The 21,440-nt window shown below is 40.2% G+C and overlaps 1 protein-coding gene across 5 annotated transcripts in view; it reads right to left on the bottom strand.

The window, feature by feature from the left end:
• Nucleotides 1-21,440, bottom strand: part of DIP2B (disco interacting protein 2 homolog B) — a 249,703-nt gene that overhangs the window by 104,834 nt on the left and 123,429 nt on the right. For all 5 annotated transcript variants that reach the window (XM_059082762.2, XM_067009274.1, XM_067009273.1 and 2 more), the window contains one exon: nucleotides 238-366. In XM_059082762.2, coding sequence (XP_058938745.1) covers nucleotides 238-366 — 129 coding nt within the window. The remainder of the gene's footprint in view (nucleotides 1-237; nucleotides 367-21,440) is intronic.

Raw genomic sequence — 21,440 nt, 5'->3', positions numbered from 1 at the left:
GCCTTTGTACTTGCCTGGCTCCTCTTCTGCCCTTGAGGGCAGAAATGTCTTATTTGGGGCTGTATCCCCAGCAAATAAGAGTATCTACTATACCTGGCACGTAACAGGTACTAATTAATATACACCTGTTGGCACTTCAAGGGAAAAAAAAATAAAACAAACATATATCTCAGGATATACAGTTCACACTACAGTTAGTAAAAACTGTTCCACTGGTAATTTTCAGTTCCCTCTCACCTGATCGGTATCGTTCATCCCTGGCTCCCCCAGATCGACTTCGGTGGTACTTAGAAGGAGCGGAAGTTTGAGCTGCAGATGGAGCAGGTGTCTGGTTTCTATGTTCTTTCTGTACTGCTGAATCAGTTTCTGAAACAGGAAGTTTGGAAGATGGTTATCAGATGACAATAATGGCTGATGTTTTCTGAGCACTTTACAGCATTTCCACAACACTTTGAGGTAGGTACTATTACCCCATCTCCAGTAAAGGGTCAGAGAGCTTTATTTAATATAAATATGTTAAAAAGATACAAAGGCATCCAGGCTAAAAAAAATATGATCTTGGAGCTGTAACTGTCAACAGGCAATGGGTAATATAAGTAAGTGAAAAGGCCATTCCAGAGACTCCAAAGACTGGTCAAGTGGGAGAATGGCAGGTGGGGTGGGGTGTACATGACCCCCTAAACCTGCATAGTTGTACAAAGCATAGCTTGGGGAGCTTTAGCCTCCCCATCATAAGTTACTCCAAATAAACATCATTAAAACAAAACTAGGGTGGTTATTGTGCAAACACACCTTCAAGTCAAGTCTTACTAGCCCCTCTTCCAACTGGAATCACCATTGAACTTATCCCTTCCTAGTCCCTGGCCTGTCCCTATATTCTGTCCTCCCAACATTTACTGTTTTATCAAGAATATGGGGAAGAGAAAATAAGCAGTAAAATAAGCAGAAGAAAAACACTTTAAGTTCTGATATTTTACTGCCTTTTTTTTCAAATGGTATTAGCTCCTAAGTCATATTTTTTTTAAATTGTGGTAAAAATACTTAACATGAGATATAATCTTTTAATAAACTGTTAAGTGTACAATACAGCATTGTAAACTATAGGTATGATGTCATACAGCAGATCTCCAGAACTTATTCATCCTGCATAACTAAAACTTTTTACCCACTGAGTAGCAACTCTCCATTTCCCCCACTCCCAAACTCCTGGCAACCACCATTCTACTCTCTGCTTCTATGAGTTTGACTATTTTAGATTCCTCATATAAATGGAATCATACAGTATTTGTCCTTCTGCGATTGGCTTAATTCACTCAGTATCATGTCCTCCAGGTTCATCCATTTTGTTGCATATTGCAGGAATTTGCTTCTTCTTTTAAGGAGTATTTTAAGTTTCTTAAATATCATTTAGCTGTGCCCAGAAGGGTACCTTCACATGGCAAATTAAGTGCCCACTACAGGAAGATGTCACCTACCCAGCAAATGCACTGCTCCAGACCACAGCTAAGAATTGGCTTATGAAGCCCAAAAAGAAAAAAGCAGACTGAAAGACAGTGGTCTGGGGAGTGCAAGCAACAGCCCCACAAACCTCAGCAAAGGCTGACGGGATCACAGTACTACAGGAACTGAGATATTTAACGACAAAGTCATATCAATTTAAAAAAATGGTTAGCATGCTAGAGAAGCCAGGTGTAGGAGCTCTAGTCCACAGTCCCAGCTGAGCCCAGCCTTCCATCTGCCTCTGCCAAAACACCAGACATGTCATTGAAGCCATCTTGGACCTTCCCGACCAGGTGAAAAGTACTTAGTGACTGACCGCAGTTGACACCATGTGGAGCCTAAGAATCACCCATCTGAGCCCTGCCCTAATTCCTGACCCACAAAGTCAGAAGATGTAATAAAAAAGGTTTCCTTTTTTAAAAAAAGATTATTTTTTATATACTGTTTTTAAGAAGGCAAGGAATAGTATATTTTAGGGTGCTCTCTATTAAAGTGCTTTTATGGATCTAGAAATGTTTATTTTTGATGGTTCCTAGTAGCTGAGATTTTTATTATAAAATATCTGAGCAGAACAATTTCAACACTGAGACTTTTAAGTGTAATGTCTGGGGTTATAAACGGAAGTTTATACCAACCTAAATCCTATTGATAATCCATTTCCCAGAAGACCTGTACTGATTCTTGATATATTCATGCCGTGTTTCATTTGTTAAGTCTATTTCTCTAGAACACGCGTCAACAAACTATATAGTCCATGTCTCTTTTTATAAACAGTTTTATCAGAACATAGTCACATGCATCTGTTAGCCTATGGCTGCTTTCACTCTGTAAAGGCAGAGTTGAGTAGTTGTGACAGAGACTGTATGGTCCTCAAAGTCTAAAATATTTACTGTCTGGCCCTTTAAAGAAAAAGCTTTCCAGCCCCTGGTCTATAATAATAAAAGCTAGAGAGATAGCTTCAAGATGGGGGAGGAGTAAGACGTGGAGATCACCTTCCTCCTCACAAATACATAAAAAATACATCTACATGAGGAACAGCTCCTACAGAACACCTACTGAATGCTGGCAGAAGACCTCAGACTTCCCAAAAGGCAAGAAACTCCCCACATACCTGGGTAGGGCAAAAGAAAAAAGAAAAAACAGAGACAAAAGAATAGGGACGGGACCTGCACCTCTGGGAGGGAGCTGTGAAGTAGGAAAAGTTTCAACACACACTAGGCAGCCCCTTCACTGGCGGAGACTGCAGGTGGCAGAGGGGGGAAGCTTCAGAGCCACGGAGGACAGCGCAGCCACAGCTGTGCGGAGGGCAAAGCAGAGAGATTCCCGCACAGAGGATCAGTGCCGACCAGCACTCACCAGCCCGAGAGGCTTGTCTGCTTACCTGCCGAGACGGGCAGGGGCTGGGAGCTGAGGCTCCAGCTTCTTCAGAGGTCAGATCCCAGCGAGAGGACTGGGGTTGGCTGCGTGAACACAGCCTGAGGGGGCTAGTGTGCCACAGCTAGGTGGAAGGGAATCTGAGAAAAAGTCTGGACTTGCGTAAGAGGCAAGAGACCAGGCAAGAGACCATGCTTTCGGGGCACACAAGAGGGGATTCAGAGCACCGCCTAAATGAGCTCCAGAGACGGGCGTGAGCCACGGCTACCAGTGCGGACACCAGAGATGGGCATGAAACGCTAAGACTGCTGCTACAGCCACCAAGAAGCCTGTGTGCAAGCACAGGTCATTATCCACACCTCCCCTCCCGGAGACTGTGCAGCTGCCACTGCCAGGGTCCCGTGATCCAGGGACAACTTCCCCAGGAGAACGCACAGCGTGTGTCAGGCTGGTGCAAGGTCACTCCGGCCTCTGCCGATGAAGGCTCGCCCCACATTCTGCACACCTCCCTCCCCCGGCCTGAGTGAGCCAGAGCCCCCTAATCAGCTGCTACTTTTAACTCCATCCTGTCTGAGCAAAGAACAGATGCCCTCAGACAACCTACATGCAGAGGCGGGGCCAAATCCAAAGGTGAACCGCAGGAGCTGTGCGAACAAAGAAGAGAAAGGGAACTCTCTCCCAGCAGCCTCAAGAGCAGCGGATTAAATCTCCACAGTCAACGTGATGTACCCTGCATCTGTGGAATACCTGAATAGACAACGAATCATCCCCAAATTGAGGGGGTGGACTTTGGGAACAACTGTAGACTTGGGGTTTGCTTTCTGCATCTAATTTGTTTCTGATTTTATGTTTACCTTAGTTTAGTATTTAGAGCTTATTATAATTGGTAGATTTGTTTATTGATTTGGTTGCTCTCTTCCTTTTTTTTTTTTTGTGGTATGCGGGCCTCTCACTGTTGTGGCCTCTCCCGTTGCGGGGCACAGGCTCCGGATGCGCAGGCTCAGCGGCCATGGCTCACGGGCCCAGCCGCTCCGCGGCATGTGGGATCTTCCCGGACCGGGGCACGAACCCATATCCCCTGCATCGTCAGGCGGATTCTCAACCACTGCGCCACCAGGGAAGCCCCACTCTCTTCCTTTTTTAAAAAAATATATATATTTTTCCTTTTTCTCCTTTTGTGAGTGTGTATGTGTACGCTTCCTTCTGTGATTTTATCTGTATAGCTTTGCCTTTACAATTTGTCCTAGGGTTCTGTCTGTCCGTTTTTTTGTTTGTTTGTGTTTTACTATAGTTTTTAGCACTTGTTATCACTGGTGGATTTGTTTTTTCATTTGGTTGCTCTCTTCTTTCTTTTTTTGAATTACTTTTTTATTTTTAATAATATATTTTTTATTTTAATAACTTTATTTTATTCTTTTTTCCCTCCCTCCTTCCCTCCCTCCCTCCCTCACCCCCCTTTCCATCCTTCCTTCCTCCCTCCCTCCCTTTTCTTCTGAGCCGTGTGGATACCAGGCTCTTGGTGCTCCCGCCAGGCGTCAAGGCTGTGCCTCAGAGGTGGGAGAGCCGAGTTCAGGACATTGGTTCACCAGAGACCTCCCGGCCCCACGCAGTATCAAATGGTGAAAGCTCTCCCAGAGATCTCCATCTCAACGCTAACACCCAGCTCCACTCAATGACCAGCAAGCTACACTGCTGGACACCCTATGCCAAACAGCTAGCAAGACAGGAACACAGCCCCATCCATTAGCAGAGAGGCTGCCTAAAATCATAATAAGGCTACAGACACCCCAAAACACACCACCAGACGTGGACCTGCACACCAGAAAGACAAGATCCAGCCTCATCCACCAGAACACAGGCACCAGTCCCCTCCACAAGGAAGCCTACACAACCCACTGAACCAACCTTACCCACTGGGGGCAGACACCAAAAACAAAGGGAACTAAGAACCTGCAGTCTGAGAAAAGGAGACCCCAAACACAGTAAGTTAAGCAAAATAAGAAGACAGAGAAATACACAGCAGATGAAGGAGCAAAGTAAACACCCACCAGACCAAACAAATGAAGAGTAATGATAGTAAAGATGATTCAAAACCTTGGAAACAGAATGGAGAAAATACAAGAAACATTAAACAAGGAACTAGAAGAACTAAAGAGCCAACAAACAATGATGAACAACACAATAATTGGAATTAAAAATTCTCTAGAAGGATGTCAATAGCAGAATAACTGAGGAAGAAGAACAGATAAGTGACCTGGAAGATAAAATAGTGGAAATAACTACTGCAGAACAAATAAAGAAAAAAGAATGTAAAGAACTGAGGACAGTCTCAGAGACTTCTGGGACAACATTAAATGCACCAACATTCGAATTATAGGTGTCCCAGAAGAAGAAGAGAAAAAAAAGGGACAGAGAAAATATTTGAAGAGACTATAGTTGAAAACATCCCTAATATGGGAAAGGAGACAGCCAATCAAGTCCAGGAAGCACAGAGAGTCCCATACAGGATAAATCCAAGGAGAAACGTGCCAAGACACACATTAATCAAACTATCAAAACTTAAATACAAAGAAAAAATATAAAAAGCAGCAAGGGAAAAGCAACAAATAACATACAAGGGAATCCTCATAAGGTTAACAGCTGATCTTTCAGCAGAAACTGCAAGACAGAAGGGAGTAGCTGGACATATTGAGAGTGATAAAAGAGAAAAACCTACAACCGAGATTACTTTACCCAGCAAGGATCTCATTCAGATTCGATGGAGAAATTAAAACCTTTACGGACAAGCAAAAGCTAAGAGAATTCAGCACCACCAAACCAGCTTTACAACAAATGCTAAAGGAACTTCTCTAGGCAGGAAACACAAGAGAAGGAAAACACCTACAACAACAAACCCAAAACAATTAAGAAAATGGTAATAGGAACATACATATTGATAATTACCTTAAATGTAAATGGATTAAATGCTCCCACCAAAAGACGTAGACTGGCTGAACGGGTACAAAAACAAGACCCACATATATGCTGTCTACAAGAGACCCACTTCAGACCTAGAGACACATACAGACTGAAAGTGAGGGGATGGAAGAAGATATTCCATGCAAATGGAAATCAGAAGAAATCTGGAGTAGCAATTCTCATATCAGACAAAATAGACTTTAAAATAAAGACTATTACAAGAGACAAAGAAGGACACTACATAATGATCAAGGGATCGATCCATGAAGAAGATATAACAATTCTAAATATTTATGCACCCAACATAGGAGCACCTCAATACATAAGGCAAATACTAACAGCCATAAAGGGGAAATTGACAGTAACATAATCATAGTAGGGGACTTTAACACCCTAATTTAACCAATGGACAGATCATCCAAAAACACAAGCTTTAAATGATACATTAAACAAGATGGACTTAATTAATATTTACAGGACATTCCATCCAAAAACAACAGAATACACTTTCTTCCTAAGTGCTCATGGAACATTTTCCAGCATAGATCATATCTTGGGTCACAAATCAAGCGTTGGTAAATTTAAGAAAATGGAAATCGTATAAAGTATCTTTTCTGACCACAACGCTATGAGACTAGATATCAATTACAGGAAAAATATCTGTGAAAAATACAGATACATGCAGGCTAAACAATACGCTACTACATAACCAAGAGATCAAGGAGGAAATTAAAAAATACCTAGAAACAAATGACAATGAAAACACAACGACCGAAAACTTATGGGATGCAGCAATAGCAGTTCTAAGAGTGACGTTAATAGCAATACAATACTACCTCAAGAAACAAGAAAAATCTCAAATACACAACCTAAACTTACACCTGAAGCAATTAGAGAAAGAGGAACCAAAAAACCCCAACGTTAGCAGAAGAAAGGAAATCATAAAGATCAGTTCAGAAATAAATGAAAAAGAAATGAAGGAAACAACAGCTAAGATCAATAAAACTAAAATCTGATTCTTTGAGAAGATAAAGAAAATTGATAAACCACTAGCCAGACCAATCAAGAAAAAAAGGGAGACAACTCAAGTCAATAGAATAAGAAATGAAAAAGAAGAAGCAACAACTGACACTGCATAAATACAAAGGATCATGAGAGATTACTACAAACAAATACATGCCAATAAAATGGATAACCTGGAAGAATTGGACAAATTCTTAGAAAAGCACAACCTCCTGAGACTGAACCAGGAAGAAATAGAAAAAATAAACAAACCAACCACAAGCACTGAAATTGACACTGTCATTAAAAATCTTCCAACAAACAAAAGTCCAGGACCAGAGGGACTCACAGGTGAATTCTATCAAACATTTAGAGAAGAGCTAACACCCACCCTTCTCAAACTCTTCCAAAATATAGCAGAGGGAGGAACACTCCCAAACTCATTCTATGAGGCCACCATCACCGTGATACCAAACCCAGACAAAGATGTCACAAAGAAAGAAAACTACAGGCCAATATCACTGATGAACATAGATGCAAAAATCCTCAACAAAATACTAGCAAACAGAATCCAACAGCACATTAAAAGGATCATACACCATGATCATGTGGGGTTTATCCCAGGAATGCAAGGATTCCTCAATATATGCAAATTAATCAAGTGATAAACCATATTAACAAATTGAAGGAGAAAAACCATATGATCATCTCAATAGACACAGAAAAAGCTTTCAAAAAAATTCAACACCCGTTTATGATAGAAACTCTCTGGAAAGTAGGCACAGAGGGAACCTACCTCAACATAATAAAGGCCATATATGACAAAACCACAGTCAACATCGTTCCCAATGGTGAAAAACTGAAAGCATTTCCTCTAAGATGAGGAACAAGACAAGGTTGCCCACTCTCACCACTATTATTCAACACAGTTTTGGAAGCTTTAGCCACAGCAATCAGAGAAGAAAAAGAAATAAAAGGAATCCAATTCTGAAAACAAGAAGTAAAACTGTCACTGTTTGCAGATGACATGATACTATACACAGAGAATCCTAAAGATGCCACCAGAAAACTAGAGCTAATCAATGAATTTGGTAAAGTAGCAGGATACAAAATTAATGCACAGAAATCTCTCACATTCCTATACACTAATGATGAAAAATCTTAAAGAGAAATTAAGGGACCACTCCATTTACCACTGCAACAAAAAGAATAAAATACCTAGGAATAAACCTACCTAAGGAGACAAAAGACCTGTATGCAGAAAACTATAAGGCACTGATGAAAGATATTAAAGATGATACAAACAGATGGAGAGATATATACCATGTTCTTAGATTGGAAGAATCAACATTTTGAAAATGACTATACTACTCAAAGCAATCTATAGATTCAATGCAATCCCTATCAAACTACCAATGGCATTTTCCACAGAACTAGAACAAAAAATTTCACAATTGTATGGAAACACAAAAGACCCCGAATAGCCAAAGCAATCTTGAGAACGAAAAATGGACCTGGAGGAATCAGGCTCCCAGACTTCAGACTATACTACAAAGTTACAGTAATCAAGACAGCATGGTACTAGCACAAGAACAGAAATATAGATCAATGAAACAGGATAGAAAGCCCAGAGATAAACCCACACACATATGGTCACCTTATTTTTGATAAAGGAGGCAAGAATATACAGTGGAGAAAAGACAGCCTCTTCAATAAGTGGTGCTGGGAAAACTGGACAGCTACATGTAAAACAATGAAATTAGAACACTCCCTAACACCATACACAAAAATAAACTCAAAATGGATATAAGACCTAAATGTAAGGCCAGACACTATAAAACTCTTAGAGGAAAACATAGGCAGAACACTCTATGACATAAATCACAGCAAGATCCTTTTTGACCCACCTCCTAGAGAAATGGAAATAAAAACAAAAATAAACAAATGGGACCTAATGAAACTTAAAAGCTTTTGCACAACAAAGGAAAACATAAACAAGATGAATAGACAACCCTTGGAATGGGAGAAATATCTGCAAGTGAAGCAAATGACAAAGGATTAATCTCCAAAATATACAAGCAGTTCATGCAACTCAATATCAAAAAACCAAACAACCCAATCCAAAAAGGGGCAGAATACCTAAGTAGACATTTCTCCAAAGAAGATATACAGATTGCCAACAAACACATGAAAGGATGCTCAACATCACTAATCATTAGAGAAATGCAAATCAAAACTACAACGAGGTATCACCTCACACCAGTCAGAACGGCCAACATCAAAAAATCTAGAAACAATAAATGCTGGAGAGGGTGTGGAGAAAAGGGAACCCTCTTGCACTGTTGGTGGGAATGTAAATTGATACAGCCACTATGGAGAACAGTATGGAGGTTCCTTAAAAAACTAAAATCAGAACTACCATACAACCCAGCAGTCCCATTACTGGGCATATACCCTGAGAAAACCATAATTCAAAAAGAGTCATGTACCACAATGTTCATTGCAGCTCTATTTACAATAACCAGGACATGGAAGCAACCTAAGTGTCCATCGACAGATGAATGGATAAAGAATATGTGGTACATATATACAATGGAATATTACTCAGCCATAAAAGGAAACGAAATTGAGTTATTTGTAGTGAAGTAGATGGACCTCGAGACTGTCATACAGAGTGAAGTCAGAAAGAGAAAAACAAATACCATATGCTAACACATATATATGGAATCTAAAAAATAAGGTTCTGAAGAACCTAGGGGAAGGACAGGAATAAAGATGCAGACGTAGAGAATGGAGTTGAGGACACGGGGAAGGGGAAGCTGGGACAAAGTGAGAGAGTTGCATGGACATATATACACCACCAAATGTAAAATAGATAGCTAGTGGGAAGCAGCCACATAGCACTGGGAGATCAGGTCGGTGCTTTGTGACCACCTAGAGGCGTGGGATAGGGAGGGTGGGAGGGAGATGCAAGAGAGAGGAGATATGGGGATATATGTTTATGTATACCTGATTCACTTCGTTATACAGTAGAAAATAACACACCATTATAAAGCAATTATACTCCAATAAAGATGTTAAAAAAATAATAAAAGCTAACATTTAAGTGTTTGCTTTGTGCGAGGCACTGCGAATTTTTATCTTATTTATTCCTCACAACAACCCTACAAAGCCAGAACTATCACTATCAACTTTTTACAGAAAAGAAAAGAGAGACATGGATTAGGGTTACAGAGCCAGGGGATGGCAGAGCCAGGATTCAAACCAGGTCTAACTCCACAGGTTCTCAACCTGAAAAGGTTATGAAAATTCTCCCAAGGCTCTTAAGAGGAAAGCAATCAGAATTAATAATTTAGTTTAGGAGCATCTAAATGCTTCAGGATTTACAGTCAGTAGCTAATTTTTTTTGTTTGTTTTTAAATCATCTCCCTTCATGTGAAAGATATTGCAAAAAGCCCCTCCAAATAAAGTTTTCAGCCATTCACTAGAGAAATCATTTAAAACATATTTCAATTAACTTTAAATAGAGAACAAAAAATAGAAAGGGGCTATTTTTATTTGTATGGTCAGATGATACATACAGGAAGGAAATCAGATTAGCACACATGAGCTACTTTGCCTGTAAACATGCACAGAGAAAATGGTTTGACTTAAAACAGATAAAGCAACCATTTTAAAACACTAGCTTTGTATTCCTTTTTGGAGGGTTATAGTGAATATAAAACTGAGTTAGTTACCTGTCACTAATTTTTTTTTTTAATTAAGTAAGCAGATTTGCTAGGATGAACCAAACTACCCTGCTAAGAAACATGGTGCTTTCAAATTAGAGAGCTAATAATCCAAAGGATAAAAAGAAGGAATATGGATTCTCATTTCACAAAGGATGGAAACAAAAGGTTGATGTATTTTTTCTGATTCCTCCTTCACTATGCTTTTATTTTCTATTTTTCAATGTAATTAATTAGGAAAAAGAAGATAATGTGGACTAAATAAAAATCTTTACCAAGAAATGATCAGGAGGTGATAGGGGAACTGGGAGTTGATAAATTTGAGGAAGAATTAGAAAGAACAAACATTTCTACTCAGGATTATCTAGAGGTTATCAAAGAACAAACCACAAGGAAATGTAACATAAATACAGACATCTGATGAGAATTGAGAGTCAGATGACACTTAGCCAAGAGATCTACTGAACTGGTACCAAAAAAAAAAAAAAAAAAGCCTCACAACACACTATTCACCAAGCAACATTAGTATGATGCTCTGTAAAGTTTTTCTCATTCCCCTCGGGTATTTAAGTCATCCAAGCAGACCAGGTCTCTTTGGGTCTAAAATCATGACAGACATTTCAAGGTAGCTTGCCAGAAATGAAATCAAAACGTCAACTTGCAGTTTCAGTAAGTGGCTGACAAGTTTGTTCAGTGAGCATTCCTCAGGTGCCCAAAGCACAATGCCACAAAAACATGGATTTCTGACAGAACAAGCTTGGTTCAAATGTTTAATATACTTGTTCAGGTTTAAGAGAGGTGACATAGGGGCTTCCCTCATGGCGCAGTGGTTGAGAGATCGCCTGCCAATGCAGGGGACGCGGGTTCGTGCCCCAGTCCGGGAAGATCCCACATGCTGCGGAGCAGCTAGGCCTGTGAGACATGGCCGCTAAGCCTGAGCGTCCAGAGCCTGTGCTCTGCAACAGGAGAGGCCACAACAGTGAGAGGCCCGCATACCGCAAAAAAAAAAAAAAAAGAAAAAAAAGAAAAGAAAAGAAAAAGAGAGGTGACATAAAAGAAACAAAAAAAGAATAAAATGAATTCCTAGGAAATAAATGCTAGGAATATACTTTAAGTATAATAGGGAAGACTTCCCTGGTGGCATAGTGGTTAAGAATCTGCCTGTCAATGCAAGGGACATGGTTTGAGACCTGTTCCAGGAAGATCCCACATGCCGCGGAGCAACTAAGCCCATGCGCCACAACTACTGAGCCCGCACACCTAGAGCCCGTGAGCCACAACTACTGAGCCCGCGCACCTAGAGCCCATGCTCCGCAACAAGAGAAGCCATCTCAATGAGAATCTCACACACTGCAACGAATAGCAGCCCCCGCTCGTTGCAACTAGAGAAAGCCACGCACAGTAATGAAGAACCAAAGCAGCCAAAAATAAATAAACAAACAAACAAACAAACAAATAAATAAATATTAGGAAGGGAGGAAGGAAGGGAGAAAGGAAGAAAGAATAACAGGGAAGCTTAATGATGAAACTGTGTACCTAATCTGTTTGACTGTTAATAATCACTCTCCAATTTATTATGAATTTTATTTTATAAATTTTTATTTCCATGTATTGGAGTTTTATTTTTTTAAAACATAAGACTTACAGATATATTTTATATGTGTGTTGAAAAAATGGAAAGAAAATATAATAAACTGTTAATAGCCATCATTTCTAGGTGATGAGATTGGATGTTTTTTATATTATTCCATAGCTTTACTGGGTTTCCATAATTTAGAGAAGTTCTCTTTTTCAGGATATAAAAATAATATATGTTCATTATAGAACATCAAGGTTAACAGTTAAGTATAAAGAAGAAAATAAAAATGATATTGGATTTTCTTAATTTGAAGGCCATACCAGAGAGCAGATTCTTACCAAAATAAGTTAAAATAATGCCCAGTTTTCAGTTTCCTAGATAAATTATGACATTGTGAGCAGGATTTTCCAATCTTTTAAAATCAATTGTCTTCTTTTTCTTTCCTCCAAAGCAACTGGTAATTCAATGCATATCTGGAGGTGAGAAGGAGGAAACTATGTCCTGGTTGGATTAAAAAAATCTTGGAATGCTTACTTGCTTATTTAGCTTACTTGCCAGGGCACCAATTCATCACAGAAGGAAGCAGGAAACATGGACCTCAGGTCTCCTGAAAGAGGAGGAAGAGGTCTGAGGACACAGGGGCCCAGCAGGGCATTATTTAACAGCATGTCCAATGTCAGCTGGGCAGGCAAGGTGCTGCTTAAAGATGAATCGTTCCCTGGCCATGGTTTCACACTCCAACCAGATCTCAGGAACTACCTGGGGCCCAAAAGTAGAGGTTTCTATATTTTGAATAAGATGTGCACAGTTTCACTACCACAGTAAGAAGCTAAAAGCAAAGACAGAATTAACTTATGTATCAACATGATGAGATACATACTATATGCCACGAAAAGTGAAAAACTGTTGACTATGCAGACACATGAAAAAGGTTTCCAGTAATAAAAGAACACAAAATATTATGTATATAATTACAATTGTGCATGTAAAAACTATTCACATACAATTATATGGATTGGAGGGGATATAAAATCCCCTAAGTAGTTGGGATGAGGTAGGGATGAGGTACTCTGGAGAACTTTACCATTTCCTTACCACTTTGTTTACTGGAAGAGCTCTGTATAAAATCAAAGTAATTTTAAAAGACCCTAAATATAGGTTAGGTAAGGAAACAGCTATAAGGAGAGCTGTGAACCTCATAAATCAAGCCTTCTTCAAAACTTCTAAATTCTATTGTGAAACATACTTGAGATTCAAAGAAAAAAACTACTCACTGATCACTACACACAGTGACCACTTCAGTTTGGGAGTTCCCGGATCTTTCAGTCTGTTATACAGAATATCCACTAGGGGTCACCATTATGTTTAAATAGTGATGATGTTACAATGTTTATTAACAATAAGTTTAGGCAAATTTTCATTTCTTCTACAACACAAAGTCTCCTTTCTCAATGGTCAGCATGTACACAATTTATGGTTCTCTGGCAGAAAGAGACATCAGAATCTTGCATGATTCTACTGTTTGAACATAATAACGATAATCTGGAAAAGAAGCTGATCTTTAGTATAAAACCATGCAAAATCTCCAAATCAGGAACATGGAGGAAAGCCAACCTTGGCTTCTTATCTTTCAACTCTGCCAATGATTAAACAGGAATTTTCACCTGTAAGAGTAACAGAGGGAAGGAGGGTGTGCTCTGAGAACCAGCCAACATAATGCTTCAACTTTTTAAGCAGACATGGTCACTGGTCTCGGGGCTGGTGTCAGAGAAGAAATACATTAAATAAGTGATCACCCAGTCACCTGTATCTTTTACAACGTGATCGGCGCTGAGAAGGAAAAAGACAAGGAACTCTGAGCGCACGTAATAAGGAATTTAATTTGTACTAGAGTTTCAGGAAGAGCCTGTTAAAAGGAGAGGCTGATGCGGGCTTCAGCTTGGGGGTGTGGGGTGTGGGGAGGGCCACTTTACACAGCAACGGGGTATTTGTGTAAGTCCCGTGAGGGAGAAAAGCCTTGACAAGTCTAAGAAAGACTGGTGGTGCTGAGGCACAGTGAAAGAGGTGAAGTGAGACAAAATGAGGCCACAGAAGAAAAGCAGGGTCAGGTCACTTCTCCTAACCAAACGAGTGGCCTTTAAAGGGCTTTAGAAAGGGAATGACAGAGTAACAATGATAATACAGTTCTAAGGCTCTTTAAACTCATAATACCATCTCATTTTACCTTCTCAATAATACTATCTGATAGATACCATTAAGGAGGCAGGACACCTACAACAGACTAAATTTGTTTTTCTACAGTGAGAGTGTGTTCATAATCACCTTGAATCATTATAAACAGAGCTTCCACTCCCAACTCCACCCTCCACCCTGGGTGAAGGTACCTTGAATCATTCAGAGACTCTTCCCTGGGAGCTCACTGAGGAGAGTTTTCCTCAGAAGGATGGGTGATTAACCTGCCTCGCTGCCTGGGGGAAGGGAGGAAAGAAAGTCCGCATTCACAGTCTGGAAAGGGGCCACCTGCCTAGGGTAAATCTGAAGCTTCCTGGGCTGCTTGGCATCAGGAAAGTGGCTGTGCATGGACTAAAAGAACACAATAGGGCTTCCCTGGTGGCGCAGTGGTTGAGAGTCCGCCTGCCGATGCAGGGGACACAGGTTCGTGCCCCGGTCCAGGAGGATCCCACATGCCGTGGAGCGGCTGGGCCTGTGAGCCATGGCTGGTGAGCCTGCGCATCCGGAGCCTGTGCTCCACAACGGGAGAGGCCACAACAGTGAGAGGCCCGCGTACCGCCAAAAAAAAAAAAAAAAAAAAAGAACACAATACCAAGAGCTTTGCCCTGAGAATCCAAGTGGGGTACCTTGGCTGAGCCAAGGAGAGTGGGCTCCTTCCTCAGAGTGATGATGCAGGACCCAGGGTTAGCACTGGGAGGGATAGCACTGCTGGTCACAAGGTAAGGATCGGTTTTCAGCAGCGCCCCATGAGGCACTGAGGAGCAGCAGCAGACAATGGGATTCTTCCTACTTGAGTGTGCAAGCCACACTGACCACCTCTCCTCCTGCACTACCTATATCCCAGGGGGTTCTCGGACAATTCAGGAGGAAGGAGAAGCCCCAAAAGACAGCGGACTTCCTTCCAATGAGGCATGTGGGTACAGATAAGATTGCAATGCGTGCTCCAGTTCATAGCGACTATACAAGTCTAATGAAAGGGCAGAAGAACTGGGACTGGAATAAAAAATTCCATATTCTTTCCATTATTCTGTGATCCTCACCTGGGAAGAAACTTTTAAATCAAAATGTGATAGAGAAAATACAATCGATCCCACCCCCAGCACACAAAGAGGCACTCTATCTACTTAACGTTTATATGGTTAGGAATGTTCTACAGCATTCCAAAATGCTGTTCTTGATTTCAGTAGCTAGTTTTAGGTTCACGTCCCTTTGAATTTCCATAATATTTTGTTTAGAACTTTCTTACAGTGCTTATTTCACTCTATCTTTTATGATTCTCATTTGTATACCTATCTTTCCTATTTTATAGTATAAATAAACTTGAGGTCTGAGGCTGGTCTTAATTCATCTTTTATCTCCTGCAGTAATTAGTTCTGGGTCTTACACTGCAGGCACCCAAAATTTTAGTTAAAATAAAGAAATTAAGATCTTCTCTGTCTGCTCACTTCCACCAATGGGAGTGGGTGGCTGGGAAAAACAAAGACAAAAATGAAGAGATACCAATTTAAAGGATATGGTTAACTGTTAACCTGAGAAGACTGCTTATTTGTGTATCTCTCAGCTGCAAACATTTTATGCAAAAATTTGTGCCTCTCACAATTTTCGTACAATCACATAAGGTCAGTAAGAATAACAGGATCACAGACTATCCTGGAGAGGAGTTATCAGAGCTTTTAGAGAGAGAGGATAAAACTTACAAGGCTTTCTTTTGTTTCATTTTCACTAGATTATATACACATTTACACAATCTCAAAGGCAGGACTGAACTCAGAAGAGCTGGGACCAAAGGGGTGGGGAACAACTGGCAAGTGCAGCATATGTACATACACTGGAACACTGGTGAGCAAATACCCTGCAGCAAAATAGGCAGACAACCACAAACGGAATCCAAGTTTGGAAAGAACCTTTGGGTCACCAGCACTTCTCACCAAGACAAGGTAGAAAATGCCAACACGTAAGCGTATTCATAAACTGACATGTCTTATCCCTAAAAGGGCAGCAGGTAAGGGCCCAGGGGGAAAATAATGTGGAAACCTAGCCCAGGAAGGAATATATAAAAGGCGAGATCCTATTTTGAAGCAGAAGACAAACACAATTAAATGAAGTGAAAGACAGTAGGACAAAGTCAATGGATGAAGGAAGAAAAACAAATACGCAAAGGTCACAAATTATCTCAAATACACGAAGACAGAATGGAATGTGTACATCAATGCCATGAAAAACAGAAGCTGCAGTAATGTCCTAAAGCAAAGGATGTGGGTCCAAGAGAAGATGCCACCGTTGAACTTCAAGGGCAGTTTTAAATAGCGAAGAGTTGCAAAACAGAGCTGAGGCAGGGCTCGTTCTCAGAACCACCCAAAGGAGGGAGGCCCCCCATTTTCAACACTTTAATCAGGCTGTGGTAGAGACCATTTGATCAGCTTGCTGGTGAACGAGCAAATGAGGTACTGATGTCTTTGAGATCTTTTAGATTGATAGAAATAATCTTTGTACAAGTTTTGAACAATCCTTAAACAGAAATGTTAGGATAAAGAATCCTGATTAAACATGGCAGAATAACACATCTATCTATCCCCACTCCTTCCCCAAACACCACTAGAATGATAAAGGCCTGTAGCAGGACAAGGAAACAATCAGTTCAGAAAGAGAGACAGCATCAAGAGTTGTCTCTACAAAAATAATAATAATAATAAAACAATGGATTAACTGTAAAAAAAAAAAAAGAGAAAGGAAATAGTAAACCAAGTGACTTAGCTGTGAATAATATTTACATAATCAAAATAATGCAAACACTGAGTGCTGACTTAGCAACAACAAAAGTAATACATTGAACAGACAGCCCACTATGAGTATGAGATGGGAGATGTGAAGGAAGGGGTAAAGGGAAAGAGAGTGTGTGGTGTCCAGGTGGTTGGGGGAAGAATGTGTAAGAGAGAAAAATTCTAATCTTTTACCTACAGAAGTAAATGCCAGAAGAAACAGTTAAAACAGTTGAAAGAAGCTGTCTCTGGGGAAGAAAAGGACACTGCTTATTTCTGTTGCTGTTACAAACCTCGTAGTAGCATGTGACTCTGTAAAATAGATTCATTAATTTCATTTTAAAATAAAAATAAAGGGCTTCCCTGGTGGCGCAGTGGTTGAGAATCTGCCTGCTAATGCAGGGGACAGGGGTTCGAGCCCTGGTCTGGGAAGATCCCACATGCCGCAGAGCAACTAGGCCCGTGAGCCACAACTACCGAGCCTGTGCGTCTGGAGACTGTGCTCCGCAACAAGAGAGGCCACGATAGTGAGAGGCCAGCGCACCGCGATGAACAGTGGCCCCTGCTTGCCAAAACTAGAGAAAGCCCTCGCACAGAAACGAGACCCAACACAGCCCAAAATAAATAAATAAATTTAAAAATAAATAAATATTCCTGTTCTCTGTTTTAAAAAATAAATAAATAAATAAATAAATAAAAATTAAGTAAAGAGGAATGCTAATATTGATATAATATAATACTGTTGAGAATCAATATGCTGTGCACAGTCTCTTGAGATTTAGTAGATCTAAATTAAAAGATCTATTGAAGGTAGAGACAAGTTGCCAGGACCAATCACTCTCCAATCTGTAGAGTAATCTGCTTTTTTCATTATCTGACACCTCCATTTTCACAGATGTTTACGAAAGGAAATATTTCTAAATTCTAAATGTTCCTTCTGTTTAGTTCCACAAACATTTATAGAATTCTACTATATGCCAGGTACTAATGCTAGAAACTGGGGACATGAAGAAATAATAATAAAAAAAAGAATGTTCCTAGGGCTTCCCTGGTGGCGCAGTGGTTGAGAGTCCGCCTGCCGATGCGGGGGACATGGCTTCGTGCCCCGGTCCGAGGGGATCCCGCATGCCGCGGAGCGGCTGGGCCCGTGAGCCATGGCCACTGAGCCTGTGCGTCCGGAGTCCGTGCTCCGCAACGGGAGAGGCCGCAGCAGTGGGAGGCCCGCGTACCACAAAAAAAAAAAAAAAAGAATGTTCCTGATTATAAAGACCTTAAGAGTCCAGTAGGGAAGACACACGAACAAACCATAATCTATGGGACAGTCAGAGAGAGCTTTTCATAAATGCAGCACAGATCATGGGAGTGGGGACTGTTTGTGATAAAGCTGGTCAAGGAAGCCTTCTTAGTGTTAGTCGTAGCTGAGCAAACCCCTAGTAGACTGAGGGAGCAAGCCGGGGGGTCCCAGGCAGTCTTGTCCAATGTTGGCTGCCTCCTGATGTCTTAACAGTACTTGGAGCACAGAAAGCACATAGTAAATACGTGCTGACCTGAGGTTCTGTCAGCAACCCTGGCATCATTAGAATAAACTCTTTTCTATTAAAGTTATTTGGAATTAATCAGTTACTTGTATGCAAAACATCTTAAGAATTAGATTACAGGATCAGCCCAGGAAGTTGCCTCCCTGCACAAAACTTTCTATTTTCTTCTAACTCCAAGAGTGCCAAGAGCGACTAATTTACAGAGGAGTTAAGAGTGTATGTGGTTTGAATAATCAATTCTTTGGGCCTTGACAAAAGAGAGTTAATTTCTGGCCTCTTCTCCTTGCAAAGCTGCTAACTGAGGTGTGTGGGAAGCTTTATATCCAGGCTCTCGTAGCTTCCAAGCCACTGAAAGATGTTCTATGGGTCATTCCTTTCGAAGAGCATATGGCTCAGAACGAGGAGATATGAACCTGCCACATCCTCATTTCTCCCTTGCCTCTCATAGCGAGAGCATCTTGCGGCCCTGAGTACAGTTTTAACCTTTATCAAGATATGAATTTCATACGGCATGCCCTTAAATACCAGATAAAGTTTGGGCTTTGTAGAAATTAAAGAAACAACAATCAGTTCCAATGTCAATAGGTTTAAGTGATTTTCAAAGGTAACTTTGAGACATCAGATTTTTGTCATACAGTAAATTTAGAATCTAATCCCGTAAGCTATGTTTATTATTACCCCCAAATTGTCCTTACTCAATTTCCACTAAGTATTTTCTTCAACCATGTGTTCTCTTCCATATTTCCGCATTTTCCCTGTTACATTGTTAATTTTTTTCTGAAGTCCTATTTTAAAGATTTATGTAACATTTGAGAAAAGAAATCTAAAATATACATAAATATGCAACCTAAGATAACTCCAAATCAATTCTGTATGGAAAATCACTCACTAAATTTTTAGATAAGCATGTGCATGTAATTGTTCTAGTAGTACAATGATGCAAGCAGTATTACTTTTTTCTTTCAAGAGAGATTGGTGGAGAATGTTACTTTTATATACTACACTCAAGGAGCCACCCTCACAATGAAGCCCACCTCACAACTGGAGGGAATGAAATCTAACAAGGTAACAGAAAGAGTTTGAAAGAGGATGAATCCCACTAGAAGTAAGTAGGAAACTCCTACTAAAAGTGTTAAAATGACTTTCATTTCAGTTAATCCTATATAAAGCATTAATACAATTCAAGTTTAAATAAATTTAAAATCTGCATTAAATCCAATGCCATTAAAAAAATCAAACTAAATGCCCTCTTCAAAATCTACAAAGACATATGGGGTAAAAATGTCTAGGTGTAATCTCTTCTTTTGCTACAGAATCTATACAATATAACCCAGCCCTACAAACAATCCATTTCTGGGAAAGACATGAATAGATTCAAGAACAAAGGTGGGAAAAGAAAGTGACAAACACATATTGAGAGACTTTTTACTACTAACAAACCATCATTAAAATACATAACTACTGTAGGATGGACTTTAGGAAGAACAAAATTGAACTGAGAGGAAGGAGTGAGATATACAAAGCAACAGTGAACAAAGAAACAGATATTAACTACTATTAACTACTTAAAACAATAATAACTAATAATTGAGGGGGTATATAGACAAGGTGGTACTAAAAACGCATCTGTTCTTAAAGTCCTCATGTTGTTTGGGAGGAAAATTAAGATTCTAATTGTGACTTGGTTTTGAACAGGCATGTTCTCTGACCACAGTCAAACTGAGAAACACTCACCTTAGTAAAGAAGACAGAAAACCTAAGCATCCAACTCAGGAATTTTAGGAAAAAGTACAAAATGGTAAACAAAAAGAGTGCAAGGAAGGAAAAATATACAGGAGCTGAAAATGAGAAATCAGAAAATAAAGAGATACTAAAAAGACCAACAAAATCAAAAGCTTGTTCTTTGAAAAGACTAACTTCTAGGAAGACTGGTCAGGAGAAAAAAGAGAAGAGATAAGGGTAAAACATAAACAAAGCAAAGGCTTTAAAAATAAAGAGAATACTGTGAATGTCATTAACAACAAATTTGAGAACTTATACAAAATAGACAATTTCCTAGAAAAATTAAACTAACCAAAACTGGCTTATGAAGAAACAGAAAACAGAACTTGGTAACAGACAAGAGATGGGGAATGAAGGGGATGCTGAGATGACTTTTAAATCTCTAGTTGCTGGGCTTATGGATGTGAGTTCTATTCACTCAGAAGGGGAAAACTAGAAGAGAAGCCTGGGAGCATGCTGAATGTCACAGTTTTGTGTGAATGCACCTGTGTAGGGAGGGGTTGGTGCTGGTGGTAAGGGTGGTGTGCAGAAGTCATAAATTGAATGGATATGTTTGGATTGGCTGAAATGAAGGTTCCTTTAAGACATATAAATGGAGGTATTAAGTATGTAGTCGGATCTATGATCAGGAGCTCAGGAGAGATCTGGGTTGAAGACACATATTTGGGAGTTACCTGTATTTCAATGACAATTAAAGCCATAGGGATGGCTGAAGAGCTCTAGGGAGACAGGACATTGGTTCTTCATACCAGCAACCATCACCTGGGAACCTGACAGAAATGCAAAGTCTCGAACCCCAACCTGGACCTACTGAATCAGAAACCGTGGGAACGGGGTCCTGTAATCTGTATATCAACAAGTCCTCCAGTGATTCTGATGTAGGCTAAAATATGAGAACCACTGATATAGAGTGAGATGTCAAGAGGGCTTGAGGTCTTGCCTTGGGAATTCCCACTTTTAACAGAGGAGAAGGAGCCTGCAAAGATGA

The sequence above is a fragment of the Kogia breviceps genome, chromosome 12 (assembly GCF_026419965.1).
Source record: "Kogia breviceps isolate mKogBre1 chromosome 12, mKogBre1 haplotype 1, whole genome shotgun sequence".
In the NCBI taxonomy this organism is placed as follows: Eukaryota; Metazoa; Chordata; class Mammalia; order Artiodactyla; family Physeteridae; genus Kogia; species Kogia breviceps.
This window is presented reverse-complemented; position numbering and strand designations above follow the sequence as displayed.